We start from the raw sequence: 25,701 nt of genomic DNA, 5'->3' as shown, positions 1-25,701 counted from the left end.
CCAGCCCCTCTTCCAGAACATTCTCACTGGAAGCAGGGGAGGTGCCCAAAAGCTGAAGTACATGTCAGTCACCCACTGCTACACTAACCACTCCCTGCCCCCAGATCAAAAACAAACACAGGCCTAGCTTGAGGCATAAGCCTGCTTAAATTTACCTGCCTGGTAGCTAACACCCAAAAACCTCTGCACTCAGCACCTACCTATGGTAGAGGGTGCTACAAATAAGAAAGAAGAACTATAGCCGAGTTGTGATTATGACTAATGTGAATGATAAACAATCCTTTTTTGTGCCTATTCTGGAAAAGAAATGGTTTAGTCATACAGTTCTGAGATATCTGCTGACCTCGATCAGCAGAAGCCTTGAATGTTGCAAACTGCACCATGATATACAGAGTTGTAAAACCAGCTAAAAAAAACAAAAACATTTTTCAACAGGGATAAAACGTGTGAGAGCTTTGTGCAGAATGCCTTAAATGAAGAAAATTACTTTCTTGAAATACTCTGTAGAAAGTCAGAATCAGCGTAGTGGGAATAGATGGAAGGCAGAGGAAAGGCTGGATCCAGAGGGGATGCAGGTAGGATAAATACAGAGTTAAGGCTACCGTTTGTCCCCATTTTCTGAGGACTGTGCCCATTTAGAGGGGTCTTACCCTGGCAAACAAGCATTCACGAGAGAGTCCCCACTGTGTAGTCTGCCAGTATCATCTGCACTGTACATGCACTGCAGCCAACCCTATGGCATGCATTGACTCTGTAGCCAGTTGCACATGTGTGAAAATTGTTGTGGCCAGCCTGCTGCCAGAGTATTGCTGCATATGCGAAATTGGCATTAGGGTAAAGTAACACTTGGGGTGGCTGATGCAAAGCTTTTACATTTTCTACAGTAAGCAGTATACAACTGGCTATACTGTATGTGTTGCCTGGTCAGAAATGAATTAATGTCCACGATGAGAACTTGTACTTCAACTACACGATGACTAAAAGAGTGGCGCATACCATTGTATTTGGCATTAAAGATTGGGTGATATCACAGAAGATATATGTGCTTATGCCGCGTACACACGATCGGAATTTCCGATGAAAAAAGTCAGACGGGTTTTTTTCATCGGATATTCCGACTGTGTGTGTGCCCCATCTGAGTTTTTCCTTTGGAAATTCCGACGGACTTAGAAAGAGAACATGTTCTCTTTTTTTCTGATTGAAAAAATTTCTATCGGAAATTCCGTTCGTCTGTATGGAACTCCGACGGAGAAAAAAAACATGCATGCTCAGAATCAAGTCGACGCATGCTCGGAAGCATTGAACTTAATTTTTCTCAGCTCGTCGTAGTGTTGTACGTCACAGCATTCTTGATGGTCGCAATTTGGTGTGACAGTGTTTATGCAAAACAGCTTGAACGGAATTCTGTCGGAAAAATCCGTCGGAGTTTATCCCTACAGAAATTCTGATCGTGTGTACAAGGCATTACAGTATTGAGTGGAAGACCGAGAATATGGAGATGAGCATGCTGGAGAAGTGGCATCTGAATAAAAACATCCTGCCACTTTTCTAGGTTAGTGCAAATATAGATATGGTTATAAATGTATGTATCATGTACTATTGACCCCTGCACTCTGTGTGTTACTTACCCCTGACCTCAGCAATCTGTGCATTACTTACGCTGACCCCTGTACATTACTTACCCCTGATCTCAGCAATCTGTGCATTACTTACGCTGACCCCTGTACATTACTTACCCCTGATCTCAGCAATCTGTGCATTACTTACGCTGACCCCTGTACATTACTTACCCCTGACCATTGTACGTTACTTACACCTTACCTCTGCAATCTGTGCATTACTTACCCCTGACTCCTATTATTATTATTCCTGACCCTGCACTCTGTGCTCTAGGCACTTCTGACCCCTGCACTCTGTGCTCTAGGCACTCCTGACCCCAGACCTCTGTGTGTAGCACACTCTTGACACCTGACCTCTGTGTGATATCCACTCATGACTTCTGCACCCTGTGGATTACTTTATTGTGACAGCTTCACTTTGTGCATTTACCACTCTTGACCTCTGCACTTTGTGTGTTTAGTCTTCATAACCCTCATGCACACTGTGCATTATGTACCCTTGTAGTCTGTGTATTATGCACTCCCGACTCCTGTACTCTGTGAAATACACACTCCAGACCCCTGCACACTGTGTTACGCACTCCTGACTTATGCACTCATGTGTGTTGCATACTCCTGACCCCTGCATTTTGTGTTATGTACTCGTGAACCATTTCACTCTGTTTTTACTTGATCCTTACTCTTGTGCTTTGTGCGTGATACATTTTTGACCCAGAGCAGAGTAGGCTCAGGTTTTGATAAGAAATATTCACACACACAATTTTCTGTGGCACAGATAACGCATCACATCAGTTCTCTGTTCTCAAGGCATTGATTGTATGCCAATTGTTTTAGGATGTGGTAAAAATTGAGGTGTGGTTTTGTGGCATAGCTACAAATGAAGGATGGACGTGGTCAGTAGAGTGTGCTACTGACATCTTCGGCCAGCCATCTTCTGAGTCTTGATTGCCGGCCGATGTCATTGGGGGGGCTGAGATGATGTCCCTTTTGACAAATTTGTGCAGTGATCTGTGCTTGTGCAGCTTTCTGTACAGGGGCAGACAGGCAGGTAAGTAGCTTTAATGCAGAAGAGACAAAGCACGTCTCGTCTGCATTAAAAATCCTGCCTGTCCACCCATTTTCACTTTGGAGCCTAAAGTTCCACTTTAATACATGCAGATGAGAGAATAGATGGACAGCCGCACTCCAAATGGGTCTTTTAAAAGGAAGACGTGCTCTTTATTAAAAAGGAAAAATGCACAGCATACAAACAGCAAGCAGTGGGATGAACAGCTGACGCGTTTCGCATTAAGAACTAATGCTTAGTCATAGCTACCAATACAGTTTAATACAGTTGGAAATCAGAGGATAGTCTGGATACAGAGTGCAGGCAGAGGATAGAAGGGATAGAGATGCAAGGTAGAGGATAGGCTGGACATGGAGGGAGGCAGAGGATAGGCTGCATATAGAAGGCAGGAAGAAGATAGGCTGTACATAGAGGGGAATCCGGAGGGGGGGGACAAATTGCCCCCCCCCCCAAAAAAAAATATATAAATGGCTCCTATCCCGAGTCTGTCACATCAGCAGCAGCGGAGCCAAAAGAGAGAGAGACCCTGTTCTCTTAATGCCGCACTGGAGCCTGGAGAAGATGGAGGGAGGTAAGCACCTGTGACGTCAGGTCAGTCACGTCCAAGCCGCTGCTGAGATGGAGGAGAGCAAGGCATGGCATTCAGAGCCTTCTTCCTCCTCCGCGCATAGTGTGAGAGTGTTGGCTCCACCCACCTCCTCCCTCCATGATCTTCTCCAAGTAATCTCCAGCGCAGCGTGAATGTGAAGACAGTAACACTCACTGACACTCTGGATGAAGAAGTCATGCAGGCTGCAGTGGCTGTGTGTCACGTGAAGAGATGCTGCCTGCAATCCCGGATACTGCTCATCTCTATTGGTCCTTGGAAGCCCCCCCCCCACAAGAGCACCAAAGTATAGGAACGATTTCATCTTGTTTATTCTTAACCACTTCAGCCCCGGAAAGATCTGCCCCCTTAATGACCGGGCCATTTCTTGCGATACGGCACGGCATCGCCTTAACTGACAATTGCACGGTCGTGCGACGTTGTACCCAAATAAAATCGATGTCCTTTTTTTCCCACAAATAGAGCTTTCTTTTGGTGGTATTTGCAGTTTTTATTTTTTGCACTATAAACAAAAGAAAACCGACAAACTTACTCAGTTTAGGGCGACATATATTCTTCTACATATTTTTTGTAAAAAAAATTGCAATAAATGTATATCGATTGATTTGCGCAAAAGTTATAGCATCTACAATTTTTTTTTTTTGGTGGCGATCAGCAATTTTTAGCAGGACTGTGACATGCAGCAGACAAATTGGACACCTAACTGCCACTTTTGACACTTTTTGGGGACCAGTGACACTAATATACTGATCAGTGCTAAATAATATGCACTGTCACTGTACTAATGACACTGGCAGGGAAGGGATTAACATTAGGGGTGATCAAAGGGTTAACTATATCCCTAGGGGGTGCTTGCTAACTGTGTGGGGGATTGGATTCACTAGATGAACAGAGAGATTGATGTTCCTGGTTAGCAGGAACACAAGATCACTCTGTTTATCTCTGACAGAATGGCGGTCTGCCTTGTTTACAATCTCTGTGGGGAGCGATCGCGGGTGGTGGACATCACTTCCGCCGGACCCAATAAGTGGCTCCTCCTCTGTCCATTTAGGACTGTATGATACATTAAATACAGTTCTGTAAGCAACACCTTTTTTTCTGGCAGTGCCCCTCCCGAGACTAGAATCTGGATCCGCCCTTGCGTCAGATATGGCGACCCATGGAAACGGAAGTGACGTTCCGTCGCCGCCATCTTGCTATACCCCCTCAGTCCTCCATTGTAAGGAGAAGGGAAAATCTTGTTACACCCACCGGAGTTTTCCATTTTACTCTTATTTATAACAGGAAAGTCAGTTTATATAGTGAAATACAGTACTCATGCCGCGAACACACAACCGTTTTGTAAAAAATGGGCAATAAAAATTTAGAACATGCTCTAATTTTTCACAACGTTTTTAACGTTGTCATTTTTAACATCGTAAAAAATGGTCGTGTGTAGGCTTTAACGACGTGAAAAAAACGTGCATGCTCAGAAGCAAGTTATGAGACGGGAGCGCTCGTTCTGGTAAAACTAGCGCTCATAATGGGGTAAGCACATTCATCACGCTGTAACAGACTGAAAAGCACGAATCCTCTTTTACTAGCACAAAATCGGCAAAAGCAGCCCCAAGGGTGGCGCCATCCAGGTGTACGTCACCGCGCTTTGCTAGAGCATTTTTTTTTTTCACTATCGTGTGTAGGCAAGGCCGTTTTAACGATCGGGTTGAAAAAAACATAGTTTTTTCTAGACCATTAAAAACGTAGGGCCAGATTCACAAAAGAGATACGACGGCGTATCTCCTGATACGCCGTCGTATCTCTGGGCCAGATTCACGTAGAATCGCGGCGGCGTAACGTATCCTAGATACGTTACACCGCCGCAATTTTTCAACGCAAGTGCCTGATTCACCAAGCACTTGCGATGAAAACCTACGCCCGCGGCCTCCGGCGCAAGGCGGGCCAATTCAAATGGGCGTGTGCCATTTAAATTAGGTGCGCTCCCGCGCCGGACCTACTGCGCATGCTCCGTTTCCTAACTCCCGCCGTGCTTTGCGCGCCGTGACGTAATTTTTTTGGAACGGCGACGCGCGTAGCGTACTTCCGTATTCCCAGACGGCTTACGCAAACGACGTTGATTTTTAAATTTCGACACGGGAACGACGGCCATACTTTAGACAGCAATACACTTAAGTTAAGGCACCAAAAAAAAAGTGTAACTTTGCGACGGCAAACTATACTAGCGGCGACGTAGCGAAGGCGAAAAACCTTAGTGGATCAGCCGTAACGCCTAATTTGCATACCCGACGCTGGTTTACGACGCAAACTCCCCCCAGCGGCGGCCGCGGTACTGCATCCTAAGATCCGACAGTGTAAAACAATTACACCTGTCGGATCTTCTGGCTATCTATGCGTAACTGATTCTATGAATCAGTCGCATAGATAGAAACAGAGATACGACGGCGTATCAGGAGAAAAGCCGTCGTATCTCATTTGTGAATCTGGCCCTCTGTTTCTAACTATGCGACTGATTCATAGAATCAGTTACGCATAGATAGGCAGAAGATCCGACAGGTGTAATGGACTTACACTGTTGGATCTTAGGATGTAGTACCGCGGCCGCCGCTGGGGGGAGTTTGCGTCGTAAACCAGCGTCGGGTATGCAAATTAGGAGTTACGCCGATCCACGAAGATTTTTCCCGTCGTTACGTCGTCGCGAGTGTTAGATTGCCGTCGCAAAGATAGGGCACCTTTAACATGGTGTAAAAGTACTCCACCATGTTAAAGTATGGCTGTCTTTCCCGCATCGCTTTTGAATTTTTTTAAACATTTTTATTTTTCCCGGCGTAAATCTTTTTTCACGTCGCGATTCACAAAACGTCGGTGCGTCGTAATTTCGCGCAAAGCACGTCGGGAAATTTGCGACGGCAGCATGCGCAGTACGTCCGGCGCGGGAGCGCGCCTAATTTAAATGGTACTCGCCCCATTCTATTTGGCCCGCCTTGCGTCGGACGCATTTACGATACACCGCCGCAAGTTTCCAGGTAAGTGCTTTGTGGATCGAGCACTAAACCTGAAAACTTACGGCGGTGTAACTTAAATGGCTTAAGATTCCCTGGCGCAATTGTACGTGAATCTGACCCGTAATTTTTTACAACCCGAAAAACGGTCGTGTGTACGCGGCATTAGAACTCCGTCTGACTGTTATGATGTTTAATTTTAAAAGCAGCGGCAAGCCTACTGATCTCACAGGTTTGCTAATCTGACAGAAGTTCGCTGCTTTTAAAATTCAATATCTAACCAGTCAGACAGACTTCTAAGTACTGTATTTCACTATATAAACTCACTTTCCTGTTAAAAATAAGTGTAAAATGCAAAACTCCGGTGGGTGTAACAAGATCTCTGCTTTCCCTCTTCTCAGAGTATCCCTACAATGGAGGGTGTAGCAAGATGGCGGCAACAGAACGTCACTTCCATTACCAATTCTGACGGGTCGCCAAATCTGACGAAACACAGGCACTCAGATGGTCTCGGCCAAGCGTCATAGCCATATTTTTTACTGGCAACCTTTTTCTTTTACTGGCAGGAGAAAGGTGCCCATTTTTTACTGGCTGCCAGTAAAAATACTGATGGTTGGCAACACTGTTACCTACAGCCTCAATGCCGCTTGTGCTGCACGCTGGTCCTGGATATCTCTGAGCAGCTATCTTGCAGCGCCGGGCACATCCCACACTTCAGTACTACATGCCCAGAAGTGCCCAGAACATCCCACATCCATGCACAGGCAGAAGTTACACTAACAAATGCAGTGTTAGTTGAAGATCTACATACCTCACAACTTTTTGAGATGGGAATGAGGGACACCTATGAGCAAAAGTATGTAGGCATAGAACACACCTCTTGCCACGCCCCCCTTAAAGGAGAATTGTACAAAAAAACAAGATTGATTAAACCCACTACTATTCCTTTATATTGGCTTTTGGAATCTACAGATGCAGCCATTTAGAAATCAGGTGAAAGGTTTAGGGCTGAAAAACACTTTTTTGAAAGATATAAAGTGCATTTTATTTACATCTATATGGATCAGACCAAAATGAGGGACAAATGAGGAGGAACGAGGGACAGAGGGACATTGCTCTAAATCGGGCACAGTCCCTCGAAATCAGGGACAGTTGGGAGCTATGGGCCAGATTCACGTAGAAGTGCGGTGGCGTAACGTATCGTACGCAAGTGCCTGATTCACAAAGCACTTGCAATGAAAACCTACGCTGGCGGCCTCCGGCGTAAGCCCGCGTAATTCAAAGGGGCGTGTGCCATTTAAATTAGGCGTGCTCCCGCGCCGGACCTACTACGCATGCTCCGTTCTGAAATTCCCGCCGTGCTTTGCGCGAACTGACGTCATTTTTTCGAACGGCGACGTGCGTAGCGTACTTCCGTATTCCCGGACGTCTTACGCAAACGACGTGAATTTTTAAATTTCGACGCGGGAACGACTGCCATACTTTATACAGCACATACGTGTGCTGTGTAAAGTTAGGGCACCCAAAACAACGACTAAATTTGCGACGGGAAACTAGACTAGCAGCGAAGTAGCGAACGCGAAAAACCATCGTGGATCGCCATAACTCCTAATTTGCATACCCGACGCTGGTTTACGACGCAAACTCCCCCCAGCGGCGGCCGCGGTACTGCATCCTAAGATCCGACAGTGTAAAACAATTACACCTGTCGGATCTTAGGGCTATCTATGCGTAACTGATTCTATGAATCAGTCGCATAGATACTCTGAGAGATACGACGGAGTATCTGAGATACTCCGTCGTATCTCCTTTGTGAATCTGGCCCTATGGATCTTTATCTATTGCTGGTGATCCTTCTAGTAATACACCCTAGAATTCTATTAACTTTTCCCACTGTCTGGCCACACTGCTCATTTTTCAATCATATTAAATATTTTCCGCAGTTCTGTACCCCAAATATTGTACTCCTCTCCACCAAAGGATTTTCCCCTGGATATAGAGAGGAGGATAGGCTGGATGTAGGAGGGAGGTGTCAGGTTTAGAAGGAGTGTCTTTCTGGGCAACAGAAGAAAGTTTTTCTTTTATCCTCAGTGTTGTCACAATCAGAGACTGCTCAAGAACAGGTGAGATTTGCAGGTTGGTGTGGTGGTTGTAGGGGGGGGGATCCCCATCATGGGATTGTAGGGGGGGGGGGTGTCATGCCCATGCCTGACAGGTATAAGCGGTCCCCATTTATTTCTATGGTGAAGTAATACAGCTGAAACACATTTTCTGTCTGTGTAGTCATGTCTGTCCTCACACATTTGGGTTAGCAATGTGAGATTATTAACCCCTTGCTGACAAATGCCTGATGCCCCAACTAATTAAAGTGTGCTGAAGACTGGGCTGTTGTCAACAAGGGGTTCATTTACTAAGCAATGAAAAATCTCCTCTGTGTGTGAATACAATGTGGATTATGATATAACGTGACTCAGATTTCTTCAATTCTTATCAGACTTTGGAATTTGCTCAGCTCACATTTCACCCAGAGCCATAGCCTCCAGCATTAGAGGAAGGAATTACACAAAAGCGTATCTGTGCCAAGGGTGACTGTACATTATAGATCTATATGGGGGGGCTGTACATTATAGATCTATATGGGGGTGCTGTACATTATAGATCTATATGGGGGGGCTGTACATTATAGAGCTATATGGGGGGTGGTGGTCTGATCATTATAGATCTATATGGGGGGGCTGTACATTATAGATCTATATGGGGGTGCCTGTACATTATAGATCTATATATGGGGTGGTGGCCTGATTATTATCGATCTATATGGGACGGAGGGGTGGTTGTCTGCAAACTATAGCTCTATATGGGGGGGGGGGTGCCTTTACATTATAGATCTGTATATGGTGTGATTGCCTGATCATTCCATATATATATGGGGGGCCTGTACATTATAGATCTATATGGGGGGTGTCCATTATAGAGCTATATGTGGGGTGGTAGTCTGATCATTATAAATCCATATGTGGAGGGGGGGCTGTATATTATAGATCTATATATGGGCTGGTGGTCTGATCATTATAGATCTATATGGGGGAGGGGGTGGTCTGAAAACTATAGCTCTATATGGGGGGTGCCTTTACATTATAGATATAATGTATATGGGGTGGTGGCCTGATCATTATAGATCTATATTTGGTGTGGTTGCCTGATCATTATATATCTTTATGGGGCCTGTACATTATAGATCTATATATAGGGTGGTGGCCTGATCTATATATGGTGGGGTTGCCTGATCATTATAGATCTATATGGGGGCCTGTACATTATAGACCCAAATATGGGGTGGTGGCCTGATCATTATAAATCTAAATATGGGGGGGTGCCTGTACATTATAGATTTATATATGGGGTATTGTCTGTAAATTATAGATCCATATGGGGGTGCCTGTACATTATAGATCTATATATAGGGTGGTGACCTCATCATTATAGATCTATATGGGGGGCTGTACATTATAGATCTATATATGGGGTGGTGACCTCATCATTATAGATCTATATGGGGGCTGTCTGCAAATTATAGATCTATATTTTACAGGCACCCCCATATAGATCTATATATGGGTGGTGGCCTGATCATTATAGATCTATATGGGGGGAGGCTGTATGCAAATTTTAGATCTATATGGGGCATGTACATTATAGATATATATGGGGTGTTGGCCTGAACATTATATATCTATATGGGAGGGGCTGTCTTCAAATTCTAGATCTACATTATAGATATATGTATGGGGTGGTGGCCTTATCATTATAGATCTATATGGGGGAACTGTCTGCAAATTACAGAGCTATATGCGGGGGGGGGGGGGGTGTTTGTCTGCAAATTATAGATCTATATGGGGGGCTATACATTATAGAGCTATATATATATGGGATGGTGGCCAGATCATTATAGATCTATATGAGGGGGCTGTCTGCAAATGATAGATCTATATGGGGGCGCTGCACAATATAGATCTATATATGGGGTGTTGACCTGATAATTATATGTGTATATATGTAAGGGACTGTCTGCAAATTAAAGATCTATATGGGGGGCTGTACATTTTAGATCTATATACGGGGCGTTGACCTGATCATTATATATCTACATAGGAGGGGCTGTCTGCAATTTATAGATCTATATGGGGGGGTCTGTACATTATGAATCTATATATGGGGTGTTGACCTGATCATTATAAATCTATATGGGATGGGCTGTCTGCAAATTATAAATCTATATGGGGGGGTAGGTAAACGCTAGATCTATACAGGAGAGCTATCTACAATTTATAGCTCTATATGGGGGGGGGGGGGGCAGCTGCCTTTACGTTATAGATCTATATAATAGGAGCTGTCTGTATATTAAAAATCCTATCTGTAGATCTCTATGGGGTGGTGCTTTATGTACATTATGGCCCGGATTCACAGACACTGGCGCATATTTATGCCGCCGTAGCATATCTCCTTTACGCTGTGCCGACGCAGCGCAGAGAGGCAAGCACTGAATTCACAAAGCCAGTGCTTCCAAATCTGCGCTGGGCGCATCTCAGTGCGCATGCTCACAATCACGTCGGAACAACTGCCTAAGATACGTCGGATCACTGCCTACGGCGTGAACGTAACCTACGCCTAGTCATATTCACGTCCTACGTAAAATACGTCGGCTTGAGTTCCCTGGTGCAGCCCTTTGCATGGATGCTGCTGAGTTACACCTCCTTTATGGGGCATAACGCACTGCGTCGGACGAACGTACGTTCGTGAATCGGCGTATATCCCTCATTTGCATATGTGAATAGAAAATCAATAGGAGCACCACATTCATCCAGCGTAAATATGCGCCCACTCTACGCCGGCGTAGGCAAGTTACGTCGGTCGGATGAAGCCTGTTTTCTAGCGTATCTTAGTTTTGTGGGCACGGCGCACAGATACGACGGCGCATATTTGCACTTATGCGGTGTATCTGGAGATACGTCGGCGCAAGTGCTTTGTGAATCTGGGCCTATAGATCTATATGATAGAAGCTGTCTGTACATTAGAGATCCTCTCTGTAAATCTGGGTGGGGTGTCTGTATATTATAGATCTCTATGGAAGGGACCTTCTGTACCTTATAGATCCTCTCTATAGATCTATATGGAAGGGGCTGTCTGTATGTTATAGATCTATATGGGAGAGCATCCTGTAAACTATAGATCTTCTCTATAAGTGTGTATGTAGCACTACCCCCGAAGGAGCTGGTGGTTTAGATTTTGGCCTGTCGTTACCTTATTGTTCCATACGCTCATTTCAGGGGTTGTCCTTGAAGAGTTGTCCATAAGAATGTACGCACCAACACAAAGTCTCTTTCAAGGGTTTTATTAGGCAACGTTCTCCAACAGAGGGGTGGAGGGACAGGGAAAGACTCAGGTACTTTTGCTTTGCGGATCACGGGTACCACTTAGATCCAGAGAATTAACTCGGCTCCACACTGGATTTCGGCAACCACCAGATAGGCCTACTCTCACCGGGCTAGCAGCAGGTGCGACACTCGACAAAGTCTCTGCCACGGACTTGATAAGTGTCGTCAGGCTGTCCCACGATCTTCTGCCACAAGATCATGTAACCAACTGCACTAGGGTGCCCACGTGTCCCAGATTGCCCGGGACTGTCCTGCAATTGACATGTCTGTCCCGGGTCCCGAGCACCTTCATTCCAGGACAATACAGTGTCCCAGAATGAAATAGAGGACACAGTCACCCCCTACTAACTAGTAACTATATTTCCGGAAATGGCTGCTAGGGCCAGCGCTGCCTGGCGTCTTGCAACCAGTGACAATTTACTCTCAGACAGTGAGGCCGGGAGCGAGGCCTGCGCCTAGTGCAACGCTGCTGTCCCCACCCACGTTGGCACCTCCTCCTTCTCCGGCACCTATCGGCAAGCAGCAGGGACTGGTGTGATCTTCACTCTCCAGATAGTAACGCCACTCCTTTCCTTCAATGCACGTGACTCATGCAGATGAAGTGACAGCAGCACTGCAGCTTGCGGCAGGCTATGGGTGGCAAGCGGCACTGCATCTGATGGCAAGTGGCACATTCAGCTGACAAATAACCCACTTCCAAATTCCCCAGCAACACCGAGACTACATTTCCCTCCTCCCCCTCATTTTTTTGGGGGGAAGGTGAGGAGGGGGGCGGGGTGTCCCCGAATGGCAGTTCGGAAATGTGGTCACCCTAGACTGCACACTCGATATAGTTCCAAACAAAAGTTACACGACTCACGGTGCCAAGAATCTTTCAGCCGGACCGGCAGCACAGTGAGGTAAATCCGCCAGGGTACGTCCATCAATTGAATCCCACTGGTTCAGCTTCCTTCCTGTAGGACCATTACTGGATCAGTAGGCCCCAGAAACTCCTGGGCCTACTCTCAGTTACTAGGCCTCGGGCCAGCCGGCTCCGAGGCTACGAAACAGTTCAACATCCCTGAGGCCAGGAGGGCCATCAGGTCGGGATCGGAAGACGAACCCCTCCAAACGGCGTCTGTCCCTTAAGTACCCCTCCCCAGAATGCACAGCGTGTTGACCACGCCCCCTGAGCCACTTCTGAGAGAGAGATACCCAATGTATCCAGCCCGTTGCCTTTCCAACCGTGACCTGAGGTTACAGCGACACCCACCGTCAGGGGGTACTTGTGCAACGCAGCTGAACTGAACAGAAGCAACAATTTAGAATAATTAGCCTGAGCCAAAACTACTGCTCAGGCAACTATAATTTAACACATAGCGCCCACTCAATGGGAGCAGGGCGCTACATGTATAACGGTCTAGAGGCCAGTTTTGCCCTGTACATTATACATTATCTCTATATGAAGGCCAGATCTGCACATGTTCAATGTGATTTCTCTGAAAAGGTCTTTACAGAAGAATGTATGCTCTCCATCTCAGTCTTCTCTATGCATTATAGATTCTCTGTATATCAGTATATAGTAACTTTTGGGTCATACATGAGCAGTGTCTACTTTATCTCTCTCACCTGCTGAGCTAATCAAAAGCAACATGAGAGAGAACACACTGCACATGTATGGCCTGAAGGAACAGGACAGCGCTCCTTCCTAGGGGGCAATTAAGGGAAATTCTTTCAATGGGGACACTAGTTATATGACCCTGGTGACAACCATGGATTTTCCTTTCATGCTGTTTTGGTTATGGGACAGGAAATGCAGGTACATTTTCCCAGTGGGAAAGAGCAACAAAATTACACATTATAACCCTTCCTTACTATATCCAAAATGGGGAAAAAAATAAGTTTTTCCTTTTGGTTTTACTTTTAAAATGGAGTTCCACCCATTTAAAAGTCAAAAGTTACAAAAAGTGTAGCTGCTGACCTTTAATAATCAGACACTCACATGTCCCATGGTCCAGCAATGCGGGATCACAAAGCCGACATTCTAATTGTGGGCGCCCAGCTGTGGCTTTACAGCCGGGAGCGTGCCACCACACTGTGAATGGTTGGACAATCTTCTGGGACCTGTGACATGTCCCAGAAGATTGCAGGGAGGGGAAGAGGTGAACTTCCTTTGGCGACGCGGAGCCCGGGGAGGAAGTGGGAGCTTGGTGCCCATAAAAACTGGGTATCTGCCCCCCCCCCCAAAAAAAATTACATTCCAAATGTGGCATGTCAGGGGGTCACCATCACTTAAAGCGGAAGTTCCATTTTTGGGTGGAACTCTGCTTTATCAAGGGTTTTTTAAATATGAGTTTGGCCTACATTTTTTAACTGAAAGGGAGCCCTGGCTGGGAGGTAGGTTTAACAAGCTATGCTGCTATACCCATGCAGGACCGCCACCAGGAATTATGGGACCCCTTACCCCTTACACAACTTCAGGCATGGGCCGGGGGGGGGTGCTGCCGCCTCAAATTAAGAAGCGGGGGTGCTGCCGCTAATTGAGAAGCGGGGGGCCGTGAATTGAGAAGGAAGCGGGGGGTGCCACGAATTGAGAAGCGGGGGGGGGGGGTGCTGCCGCTGCGAATTGAGGTCGGGGGGCTGATGAATAAAAAATATATATATAAAAAAGGGGAGGGGTAGCCATCTGGGGCCCTGGGGACCTCTGGGCCCTTTAACCACTTAAGACCCGGACCATTATGCAGGTAAAGGACCCGGCTCCTTTTTGCCATTCAGCACTGCATCGCTTTAACTGACAATTGCACGGTCGTGGCTCCCCAACAAAATTGACGTCCTTTTGTTCCCCAACAAATAGAGCTTTCTTTTAGTGGTATTTGATTACCTCTGCGGTTTTTATTTTTTGCACTATAAACAGAATTAGAGCGAAAATTTTGAAAACAATGCAATATTTTTTTCTTTTTGCTATCATATTAACATCCCCAAAAAATATATATAAAAAAATAAACATTTTTTTTCCTCAGTTTAGGCCGATACGTGTTCTTCTACTTATTTTTGGTTAAAAAAATCCACAGTAAGCGTTTGGTTTGCGCAAAAGTTATAGCGTTTACAAAATAGGGGATAGTTTTATGGCATTTTTATTAATATTTTTTTTTTTACTAGTAATGGCGGCGATCAGCGAATTTTTTTTCGTGACTGAAATTATGGCGGACACACACTTTTGACACATTTTTGGGACCATTGTCATTTTCACAGCAAAAAGTGCTATAAAAATGCACTGATTACTGTGAAAATGGCAGTGAAGGGGTTAACCACTAGGGGGCACTAAGGGGTTAAGTGTGCCCTAAGGGTGTGATTCTTACTGTAGGGGGGCGTGGCTGGACGTGCAACGTCACTGATCGTCGTTCCCTATAACAGGGAACAGACGATCAGTGACACTGCCACAGAGAAGGTGTGTTTACACTCACCCCTCCCCGTTCTTCAGCTCCTGTGACCGATTGCGAGACACTGGCGGCGTTCGGGTCCTGCGGGCGAGGTCACTGAGCTTCAGACCGGGTCGCGAGCGCGCCCCACGGCTGAGCACTTAAAGGGCAACGTACTTGTACGTGCCTGTGCCTGTGCCCAGCCGTGCCATTCTGCCAACGTATATCGGCGTTAGGCGGTCCTTAAGTGGTTAATAAAAATAAGAAATAAAAAAAATGTATGTAAATATGGACTACAGCGCTACTAATTAATAATTAAAGGAAAAAAACAAAACATAAAAAAACAAATAATAAAAGCTGCAATCTGAGTGATAAACCAAATCAATAGTAAAAATGATGTGATAATATAGATGCGCTTAAATTAACTTAATGTATGGTACTCAGTACAAAAGATGCTATTTATATATTCACAGTGAATCAAATCCCCAAACATAAACACAATGGGGTGGATTCAGGTAGGGGCGCGCAATTTAAACCGCGGCGCAGCGTATCGTATTTACGCTACACCGCCGTAACATACAGGAGAAAGTGCTGTATTCACGAAGCACTTGCTCCGTAAGTTGCGGCGGCGTAGCGAAAAAGGGGCCGGCGTAAGCGCGCGTAATTCAAATGATCCGGTAGGGGGCATGGATCATTTAAATTAGGCGCGTTCCCGTGCCGAACGTACTACGCATGCGCCGTCCCTAAAATTTCCCGACGTGCATTGCGGAAAATGACATCGCAAGACGTCATTGGTTTCGACGTGAACGTAAATGGCGTCCAGCGCCATTCACGGACGACTTACGCAAACGACGTAAATTTTTCAAATCGCGACGCGGGACCGATGTCCATACTTAACATTGGCTGCGCCTCCTAATAGCAGGAGCAGCCTTACGCCGAAAAAGACTTAACGCAAATGATGTAAAAAACGAACGCCGGGCGCACGTACGTTTGTGAATCGGCGTAAGTATGTAATTTGCATACTCTACGCTGACAACTACGGAAGCGCCACCTAGCGGCCAGCGTGAGAATGCACCCTAAGATACGACGGCGTAAGAGACTTATGCCAGTCGTATCTTAGGCTAATGTCGGCGTATCTAGCTTTCTGAATACAGAAAGTAGATACGCCGGGGCAGCTTTGGAATTACGCGGCGTATCTATGGATACGCCGGCGTAATTCTTTCCTGAATCTACCCAAATAATCAAGTGGTATGAAAGTCCTGATGTAGAATGAATCAACAATGCCTCTCCTTTGTATAATAACACTCCCAGCACTCCAGCTGTAGAAATCAGGTATGCAGGCACTCAGGATCAATTGCGTGCAAAAAAGAGAAAAAGAAAACCTCATTGCGCAATATATCAAGATATTGGAATGTAAACAAGCCAAATCTGCAATATGTTCACTCACAAAACCCCGCTTTTCACAAGCATGTAATACGCCACTCAGTAAGCAGTCTCCTCACTCGGATCCGACAGCCTCGGCATCCGATGGTCCCGTCACTGTAGGCTCCTCCCCTACGCGTTGCGTCACTCGTCACGTGACTTACTCATGGGTAATTTCTGATTCTTGCTTTTCATTTTTTTTCCCCCCCGGACGAAAACAGTACTAATTACACGAAAATTGGAAGTTGTGTTTACGTACGATAAAAATGTTCTAACCTGTACCTTCAGTTTTTATCCTCTGAAAAGTCATAATGAGCTGTTGAAAGCAATATGCTAATGATCAGATAAACGGCCGATCGTTCGTTCGTATGATTTTTTTTTTCTGATCTTCTTATCGTGTATACAGGCCTTTATACAATTTCTATCTGAGGAAGTAACTAACAAACAGTCTGGAAGGTCGCTATCTACTAAGAGTGTGGAAAGATTTATCCTACAGTAATTTAGAAAGTTTCCCAAGTCAGAACTGCGGTCTCCCCTCCAGACTGGATACTGGCTACTTTCCAGCTCTGTCTGATCCATCACATTTATCTTGGACATTCACAGCTATAAAATCTTCTGAATCTTATTCGGGGCCTGTGGGTGTGCTGACTATAGCAATAAGAAAAATAATCAAGATCTTAGCCAACTCAAACACGTTTGTTTTATGTCATTTAGGAAGAGCACCCCAAGGTATTAGGTATGCCTTCCTCTTCACAATTTCGCTAATATAAAATATTCTTTATATATAAGTCAAGAGATTTCATTTCACAAGTCAACTAGCAGCAATAGTAAAAGTTTTTCAACATACTGCTTGGTATCCTACAGAAAAGCGATGGGACTTGCTTGAAAAGCTAACATTTTTGTGTCCATCCTTGCTTTCTCCTCCTGTGTTTACACACTCGTTTTAGCTGGGTGGTATATTCTTAAAGCGGAGTTCCACCCAGAAATGGAACTTCAGCTCACCCGGTTCCTCCCCTCCCCCCTTCCAGTGTCACATTTGCCACCTTTCAGGGGGAATGGGGGAGCAGATACCTGTCTAGTCCAGGTATTTGCTCCCACTTCTGGCGAAAGAGCGCCGCAGAATCCACGGCGATCTACACCATTCTTTTTTTGCAGGCGGAACTGTGCTTTAATCCATGCCAGGAGGGGCCTGCAGGGTTAACTACTAAATATATTTAGGAAGCACTCAATACTGTTTACGAGTTTAGAGGCAGGAAAAAAACAAAACACTGCCAGTGCATCCAGGAGCAGCAGAGTTTGGGCAGAAAATCGCTTGACGCATCGTAACGTGTTGACACTAGGCGTGTTTAGCGCTTGAGAGTCAATTCATTCTAATGGCCAGAATAAATTATTCTGGCCAATTAAATAAATTAACACCCAAGTGCTTGATGCCTGTAAACATGCCTAAGGCCCCTTTCACACTTGTATGACCTGTCCTGTGACTTGGGACTGCAAAGTCGTATGACAAGTCCTTCCCCATGTATTTCAATGACTACCATTCATATTAGTAGGACTTCAAGTCTTCCGACTTCAAAGTAGTCCCTGCACTACTTTGGTCCGACTTTGATGCGAGTTGCACATGCATTCCCTGAAATCGAGGCAAAAATTGCGTCAAAAAAGTGGACGCAAAAGTTGCGATAGTGTGAAAGGGGCCTAAGGCGGCATTCACACCTGAGCGTTTCATTTTCAGGCAGAACGCTCAGATGTGAACAGGGGTCATTTATATGAATGGGCTTTTGCTTTTTGGGCATTTTTTCAGGCGTTTTACGAGCTTTTTACAAGGTGTTAATGAAGCCTAAATGCTTGTAAAAACCCCTCCCACCCGGCCACTGCACATATACGGCCGGATGGGTGCTTCCTCCTTCTGAGTGGATGTTCAGGAACGTCCCTCAGGAGGGGGATCGCGCGCCCAAGCAGCAGCGCGATCCTGATGCGCTCATATCACCCAGACACAGCGCATCTCTGATCGGCAGAAGGGCTCTGTGATTGGCCCTCCTGATCACATGATGGCTGTGTTCAATCACAGCCATCATGTGACGTAAAAAGAAAGCCTGTTGCTAGGCGATCGGCTCTCCTCTCCTTACGGAAGTTGTCAGTGAGGAGAGCAGATCGCTGCAGCCGGCTGTTGATCAGTGAGTGAACAGCTTTTTACAGCTTTTTACACACTGATCACCCGCCCAGTGTCCCCCAAACAATGTAAACACACAATGTCCCCAAAATAGTGTCCCCACAACACTGTCACCACACATGTCCCCACACAGTACAAACACCTGTCCCCCACATATGTAACATGTACCAATGATCATTTGCACACATCTGTCCGTGATCACCTGCGCACATCTGTCCGTGATCACCTGCGCACATCTGTCCGTGATCACACAAACCAATTATTATACACTTTAACAGGATTTTTTTTACCAAAGACATGTAGCAGAATACATTTTGGCTTAAATTTATGACAAAATTAGATTTTATCGGATTTCTTTTAAAATAGAAAGTAGAAATGTTTTTTTTCTTCAAAATGTCCACTCTTTTTTTCCTGCTTATATCGCAAAAAACAAAAACAAACGGATTTGTGAGTAAATACCACCAAAAGAAAGCTCTATTTGTGTGAACAAAATTATAAAAATTTGGATAGAGCGTTGCATGACCGCACAATTCTCATTGAAAGTGCGAGAGCGCTGAAAGTTGAAAATTGGCCTGGGAAGGAAAGGGGCGAAAGTTCCCAGTATTGAAGTGGTTAAAAGTGTCAGGAGTTTTTTTCTGCAAAAAATGCTGTTGGTTTCTAGGAGAGTTAAAAAAAAAAAAAAACTCCTGTGTGCACGAGGCCTTAACTTTTACTGTTAAAACACCTTCCCACAGCTCCGAATAACTCTCCGGAGATCATAAACGCAGCAACTGGGAATGAGGGGGTCTCATATGAGAACACTGGGGAGAAGACCCCAGGATTCCTTGATAACATCACTAGTTGATATATGATGTCCCGCAACAGTGCAAACTGTAACACCGATCTGAATGAGCCGCTAGGATTATTTTCTCCATGAACATGGACACCAGGAAATGGAATAGGCTTCATATAGAATCTGAAAGTCTAATACCTTTATCCTCTCCCATCAGACAAGATGTCCGCCATAGAGCAATTCGCAGACAGTGAGGTGTTCAGAGCCTATGCTACATATGTGGCGGTTGTCCTCTTGAAAATGATGCTAATGAGTCTTTGCACCGCCTACTACAGGATTACACTTGGGGTAAGTGGCTCCAATTGAACATACTTGGGATATAAATATACAGGGTATTTAATACTCTGGGGAGCATCGGATTGTGTGACTGCATCTCACTATGAATTAAATCAAACCAATTTATGACAATTTATTATCTATTAGAAGGTGATGTCATAAAAAGATGGAAGTGACTCTCACTCTACTCTCATCCCTTGTGTGTGTGTTTAGGTCTTTGCAAATCCGGAGGATGCTCTTGGTCATGCCAAGGGGGGAGATGTGAAGAAATTTGTCAGAAGAGATGAATCTGTGGAGCGAGTACGCAGGTAATGGAACTATCCCCAGTGTCAGCAGATCAGGTGCCGCCAATCAGGTACAGCCGGTGTTCTGTCAATTTCTCTAACCCATCAGAAACTCCAACCACCTAACTTCCAGTTTCTTTAAACCAGCAGTAATTGGAGTTTTTGAAGAATTGGTGGTTGGACACAACATCGGCAAATGAATAGAATCCAGTGCAGGATTCTATGAGTGGAGATTCTTACGATGCTCTGATACGAGCCAACAAAATGGCCACCTCCGAGGCGGCGACAACTTTGTCCTCGTTAGCCGCTGTGCTGTCAAAACAGCTCAGTCTTCCTGTACCGGACTTTATTCAGTCGGTGTTGTGTCCAACCACCAATTTGTCAAAATCTCCAAATACTAATGGTTTAAATAAACCGGAAATGACATGGTTGGATTTTCTGATGGGTTGGAGAAATTGACAGAACATCGGCAGTATGAGCAACCCAGTCCTGACATGTGACAATGTTGGCAGCAATGAGAATGTTTGTCTGCTCCTCAGCCAAGACATGTATGTGACCACTCCCTTTTGGTCTGAACATATCTACTAAATCATGTATACCCATATTTGACAGGTGAAAGGGGGAGAACCCAATCCTCTATACTGAATTGAACCAGAACAGTTGACTAATATACAGAATTTAGATTTTCCCACTGGTCATTGCACATAATGGTGCCATTTCTACTGACTGGTCTACAGAATACAGCCACCCCCACTAACCAGTCCACAGAAATAAGACCCGACCCCATTGACTTGTCACCAGAATGGTGCCACCCCATCTGACCAGTCCATGGAACAGAGCTACCCCTAATGACCAGTCCCCAGAATGGTACCACCATCTCTCAGTCCCCAGATTGGAACCACCCCCACTAACTAATATACACAATAAAACTTCTCTACTGACCACTGCATAGAATAGAGTTGCCTCCACTGAGTGGTCTGCAGAATATAACCATCCCTACTGACCAGTCCTCATATTGATGCCACCTCCGTTGACAAGTCCACAGAATAGTGCCACTCCCATTGACCAGGCTCAGAATGGAACCATCCCTATTGACTAATACACAGAATGTAATTTTCCCCACTGGCCATTACAGAGAATAATGTCATTCCCACTTACCAGTAGACAAAATAGAGCCACCTCCACAGAGTAATCTACAAATTATAGTTAGGTCCAGTGACCAGTCCACAGAATGATGCCACTGCCACTTCCACTAACCAGTTGACAGAATGGAGCCACTCCCACTGACTAGTATACAGAAGTAAACTTACCCTGTTGGTTATTGCACAGAATGGGGCCATGCCCACCTACTGATCATAGAATAGAGCCACCCCCACTGCGTGCTCTACAGAACAGAGCCACCCCACTGATCAGTTCACAGTAAGATGCCACCTCCATTAACCAGTCTACACAATGGTGCCATCCACACTGACCAGTCCTAAGAATGTTGCCACCCCAACTGAACCTGCCTTAGAATGGTGCCAACCCCACTGGACAGTCCAAAGAATGGCACTATTCCCATTAGGGAAATTTTAGGATTTGTACTCGCCTATGAAATGCAACCTTTTATAAATGCATATTTGGTTGCTATAGATTATCTCTTCTTGTATTAATACGAGCCAGTGTAAAAAAAGATTCAGTTCCTTAAAGTGTTTGTTACCCCAGCATTTCATATTCCTGATATGTGCCTGCTGTACCATGCATCTGCATGACAAAGTATCCTGTTCTCTTTGTATTGACTCCTTTGTGTGAAATCACTGGTGTTCCTGCCAGTCCCTCTGCTTTGCTGTTAAAAACTGACAACGCTAGGCAGGAGAGCTCACTGTAGTCATTTTCCTTGTTGTGCTGGAAACTCAGGCTGCTCTGTACTGGAAAGCTCAGTGTGCTGTTGCTTGTCCTCCCCCCAACTCTTATGCAGCTGAGAACAGAGGGTATTTATAGTGGCCCGGATTCAGGTAGATTTGCCCCTTAGTTACAGAGGCGCAGTGCAGCGTTTTTGCCCTGCGCCCCCGCAAATTTCCTGCGCTACCCGCGATTCACGGAGCAGTAGCTCCGTAAATTGCGTGTGCGCTGTGTAAACTTGCCCTGCATAAGGGCGCCTAATGTAAATGATCCCGTAGGGGGCGGGAATCATTTAAATTAGGCACGCTCCCGCGCCGAGCGTAGAGCGCATGCTCCGTCGGGAAACTTTCCCGACGTGCATTGCGGCAAATGACGTCGCAAGGACGTCATTTGCTTCAAAGTGAACGTGAATGGCGTCCAGCGCCATTCACGAATCACTTACACAAATTACGTAAAATTCGAACGTCGCGACGCGGGAACGACGGGTATACTTTAGCATTGGCTGCCCCTGCTATTAGAAGGGGCAGCCTTACGCTAAACACGCTGTACGGAAACAACGTAAATTGCGTACGCAGGGCTCGCGCAACATTGTGAATCGGTGTTAGTATGCAATTTGCATACTATACACTGAGCACAATGGGAGCGCCCCCTAGCGGCCATCGCAAGAATGCAGCCTAAGATATGCGTGGCATAAGAGCCTTATGCCACGCAGATTTTAGGCTGCAGTCGGCGTTACGATGTTCCTGAATCAGGAGCATTCGTAACGCCGGGGAAAGTAAGCAATTGCGCTGTGTAACCTATGGCTATGTGTTTTTTTTTCTATCTATACACAAACGTTTGCCTTTCATTTCAATTCATACACAAAATTTAGTGGTGTTTCAATGTCCCACAGTCACAGCAGAAGAGTACAGATAAAAGTTAATATTTTGAATATTTAGCATCTCTCAGATCTTTGTACAGTAGTTGTTGGTGGTCCCTCCGCAATGAAAACTGTGCATTTCTACTATTTATAGGAAGTTTCTATTTGAGCTTTGCTCCCAGTTTACTTGCAAAAGGTGTAAAAATATTACAGCCGCTAAGCAGGTTATATGGGCAACGTCGACATTTATTTGAAAAGACATTACAGCGTGTCGGCGGCTATTCTTTCATTGTGACAGCGGAGAATGGAAAAGCTGCGTCCAGTTTATCACGCAGAGTGCGTCCCAAAATATCACAAATCCTACAGAGCTCCTCGCCATAACATCATATCGATTTATCCATCACATTGTATAGATTCCCAAATATCTGGGGAAAATTATGCTTTATTGGTATGAACTTAAATCTGGCTCTTCCAGGGAGGTGACAGTTTTTCCTTTTGTGTTCACAGGTGTCATTTGAACGACATTGAGAACATTGTACCGTTTGTGGGACTTGGTCTGCTCTATGTGCTCAGTAATCCTGAATTATCTACGGCACTTTTACATTTCCGCATTTTTGCCGGTTCTCGCATTGCGCACACAATCTCCTACCTAGCACCACTGCCACAGCCAGGCCGAGCACTGTCCTTCTTCGCTGGATTTTTTGTCAATTGTTCCATGGGTTATGCAATTCTGAGCAGCATCTCCTATTTTTAAAGCTGATCCCATAATACCACACATACAAAAATCATGGTTGTTTTTTTTTCTATTAGAATGTTTTGTCTGTATGGGAGAAAATAAATCTTTGAGATTACTTCCTCTCTATAATGTCATTATTACAATTATAAGAAATAATTCACACCTAGAGCAATATACACCTAAAATCTCTATGAGACAACATGACTTCAACCACGCTGGAGCTAACCAATCCTGAGCCAGAATCACATGACATCTTATAAATGATACCCCCTTTCCACTGGTTAACCAAAAAGTCTCTAGTCACAGTTAAACTACAAATCATTTTTTTTTAACTTAAGCATCATTAAAATCGCTGCTCCTGAATCTTTAGGTGCAAACTACAGAGCACACTTGCAGTATACACTAAGGAGGTTTAGGTGCAAACTATAGAGCACAATGCAGTACACACCAAGTAGGTTTAGGTGCAAACTACAGAGCACACTTGCAGTACACACCAAGTAGGTTTAGGTGCAAACTACAGAGCACACTTGCAGTATACACAAAGTAGGTTTAGGTGCAAACTATAGAGCGCAAGTGCAGTACACACCAAGTAGGTTTAGGTGCAAACTACAGAGCACACTTGCAGTAAACACCAAGTAGATTTAGGTGCAAACTACAGAGCACAAGTGCAGTACACACCAAGTAGGTTTAGGTGAAAACTAAAGAGCACACGTGAAGTACACACCTAGTAACTTTAGGTGCAAACTACACAGCACAAGTGAAGTACACACCAAGTAGCTTTAGGTGCAAACTAAAGAGCACACGGGCAATACAACACGTGAGAACACTGCCTGACAAATTAGGAAGAACTGATCTAGCTAAACTATACAGTGTATAAATATATGTACAACACCTGGGATGTATCTATATCCTCTACACACTGTAAATTTAACTGACTAGCCTGCCTGCTCTATCTAGCTAGAAAAAAAGACATTCTCTCTCTCTCTCTCTCTCTCTCTGTGACTGATCTCTAATCAGCGCTGCAACACACTACACGAGGCCGCCCTGCAGGCGGCCTTTTATAGTGTGGGGCGTGTACTTAAGCCCTGAGCCATAATTGGCCAAAGCCACCCTGGCTTTGGCCAATTACGGCTCTCTGTACTGATGGCGCTGTGATTGGCCAAGCATGCGGGTCATAGTGCATGCTTGGCCAATCATCAGCGCGCAATGCCGCAGTGAATTATGGGCCGTGGCGCGTCACTCAAATTTGGTGCGAACGACCCGTTTTGTTCGTATTTCGACGCACGGTCGAACAGACGAGCTCATCCCTATTAACCACTTAACCACCAGCCGCCGTCTACAAACGGCGGCAAGGTGGTTGCTTAACTGGGGGTCGCCGTTCTGAAACGGCGCCCACCAGAAGCAGTAATGCGCGCCGCCTCGGGCGCGCACACAGAAAATTCTGTGCGCGCCGGGTCTATGAGACCCGGCGCTACACAGATCACGGTAATTGACCGGCAACGGCGGTCTTTTACCATGTGATCGCGCCGTCCAATGACGGCGCGATCACAGGTAAACAAACCGGCGTCATTTGATGACGCCGGTTCCTCCCTCCTCTCGCTGTACCGATCGGTACAGTGTGAGAGGAGAGCGCGGATGGCAGCAGCAGTGTGGGATGGATCTGTGACTATTGCAGTCACAGATCCATCCATCCCTGCTCAGCCATCCCTGCATTAACCCCTGCAATACTCTGCCTTCCCTGTGCAATACTCTGCATTAACCCCCTGCAATACTCTGCCTTCCCTGTGCAATACTCTGCATTAACCCCTGCAATACTCTGCCTTCCCTGTGCAATACTCTGCATTAACCCCTGCAATACTCTGCCTTCCCTGTGCAATACTCTGCATTAACCCCTGCAATACTCTGCCTTCCCTGCGCAATACTCTGCAATGCTCTGCCTTCCCTGCGCAATTACTCTGCAAAACACCCGCGCAATACTCTGCAAAACACCCGCGCAATACTCTGCAAAACACCCGCGCAATACTCTGCAAAACACCCGCGCAATACTCTGCAAAACACCCGCGCAAAACACCCGCGCAATACTCTGCAAAACACCCGCGCAATACTCTGCAAAACACCCGCGC

General features: G+C 45.5%; 1 protein-coding gene across 3 annotated transcripts; it reads left to right on the top strand.

Annotated features, from left to right (window-relative positions):
- The first annotated feature begins 489 nt into the window (after positions 1–489).
- MGST1 (microsomal glutathione S-transferase 1) lies at positions 490–23,693 on the top strand. Of its 3 annotated transcripts, none has more exons than XM_040345497.1 (4): positions 490–575; positions 19,700–19,830; positions 20,032–20,126; positions 23,350–23,693. In XM_040345497.1, exons 1-4 carry the CDS (start codon positions 536–538, stop codon positions 23,594–23,596), a joined length of 513 nt encoding a protein of 170 aa, XP_040201431.1. In that variant the 5' UTR covers positions 490–535; the 3' UTR covers positions 23,597–23,693. The 3 variants fall into 3 exon arrangements, with proteins under 3 accessions (XP_040201431.1, XP_040201432.1, XP_040201433.1); XM_040345498.1 differs by lacking the exon at positions 490–575 and adding an exon at positions 8,304–8,411; XM_040345499.1 differs by lacking the exon at positions 490–575 and adding an exon at positions 8,338–8,424.
- Positions 23,694–25,701: the final 2,008 nt, after the last annotated feature.

This window comes from Rana temporaria, chromosome 3 (genome assembly GCF_905171775.1).
Source record: "Rana temporaria chromosome 3, aRanTem1.1, whole genome shotgun sequence".
NCBI classification, from domain to species: domain Eukaryota; kingdom Metazoa; phylum Chordata; class Amphibia; order Anura; family Ranidae; genus Rana; species Rana temporaria.
Note: the sequence above shows the minus strand (reverse complement) of the source record. Positions and strands in the feature narration are given on the sequence as shown.

Excerpts from the sequence above, each read along its gene's own strand:
- MGST1 (XM_040345497.1), top strand. The coding sequence starts at position 536 with ATGGAAGGCAGAGGAAAGGCTGGATCCAGAGGGGATGCAG. Across the intron at positions 576-19,699 it reads TGGATCCAGAGGGGATGCAG|ACAAGATGTCCGCCATAGAG; the intron begins GTAGGATAAATA and ends CTCTCCCATCAG. Across the intron at positions 19,831-20,031 it reads ACTACAGGATTACACTTGGG|GTCTTTGCAAATCCGGAGGA; the intron begins GTAAGTGGCTCC and ends GTGTGTGTTTAG.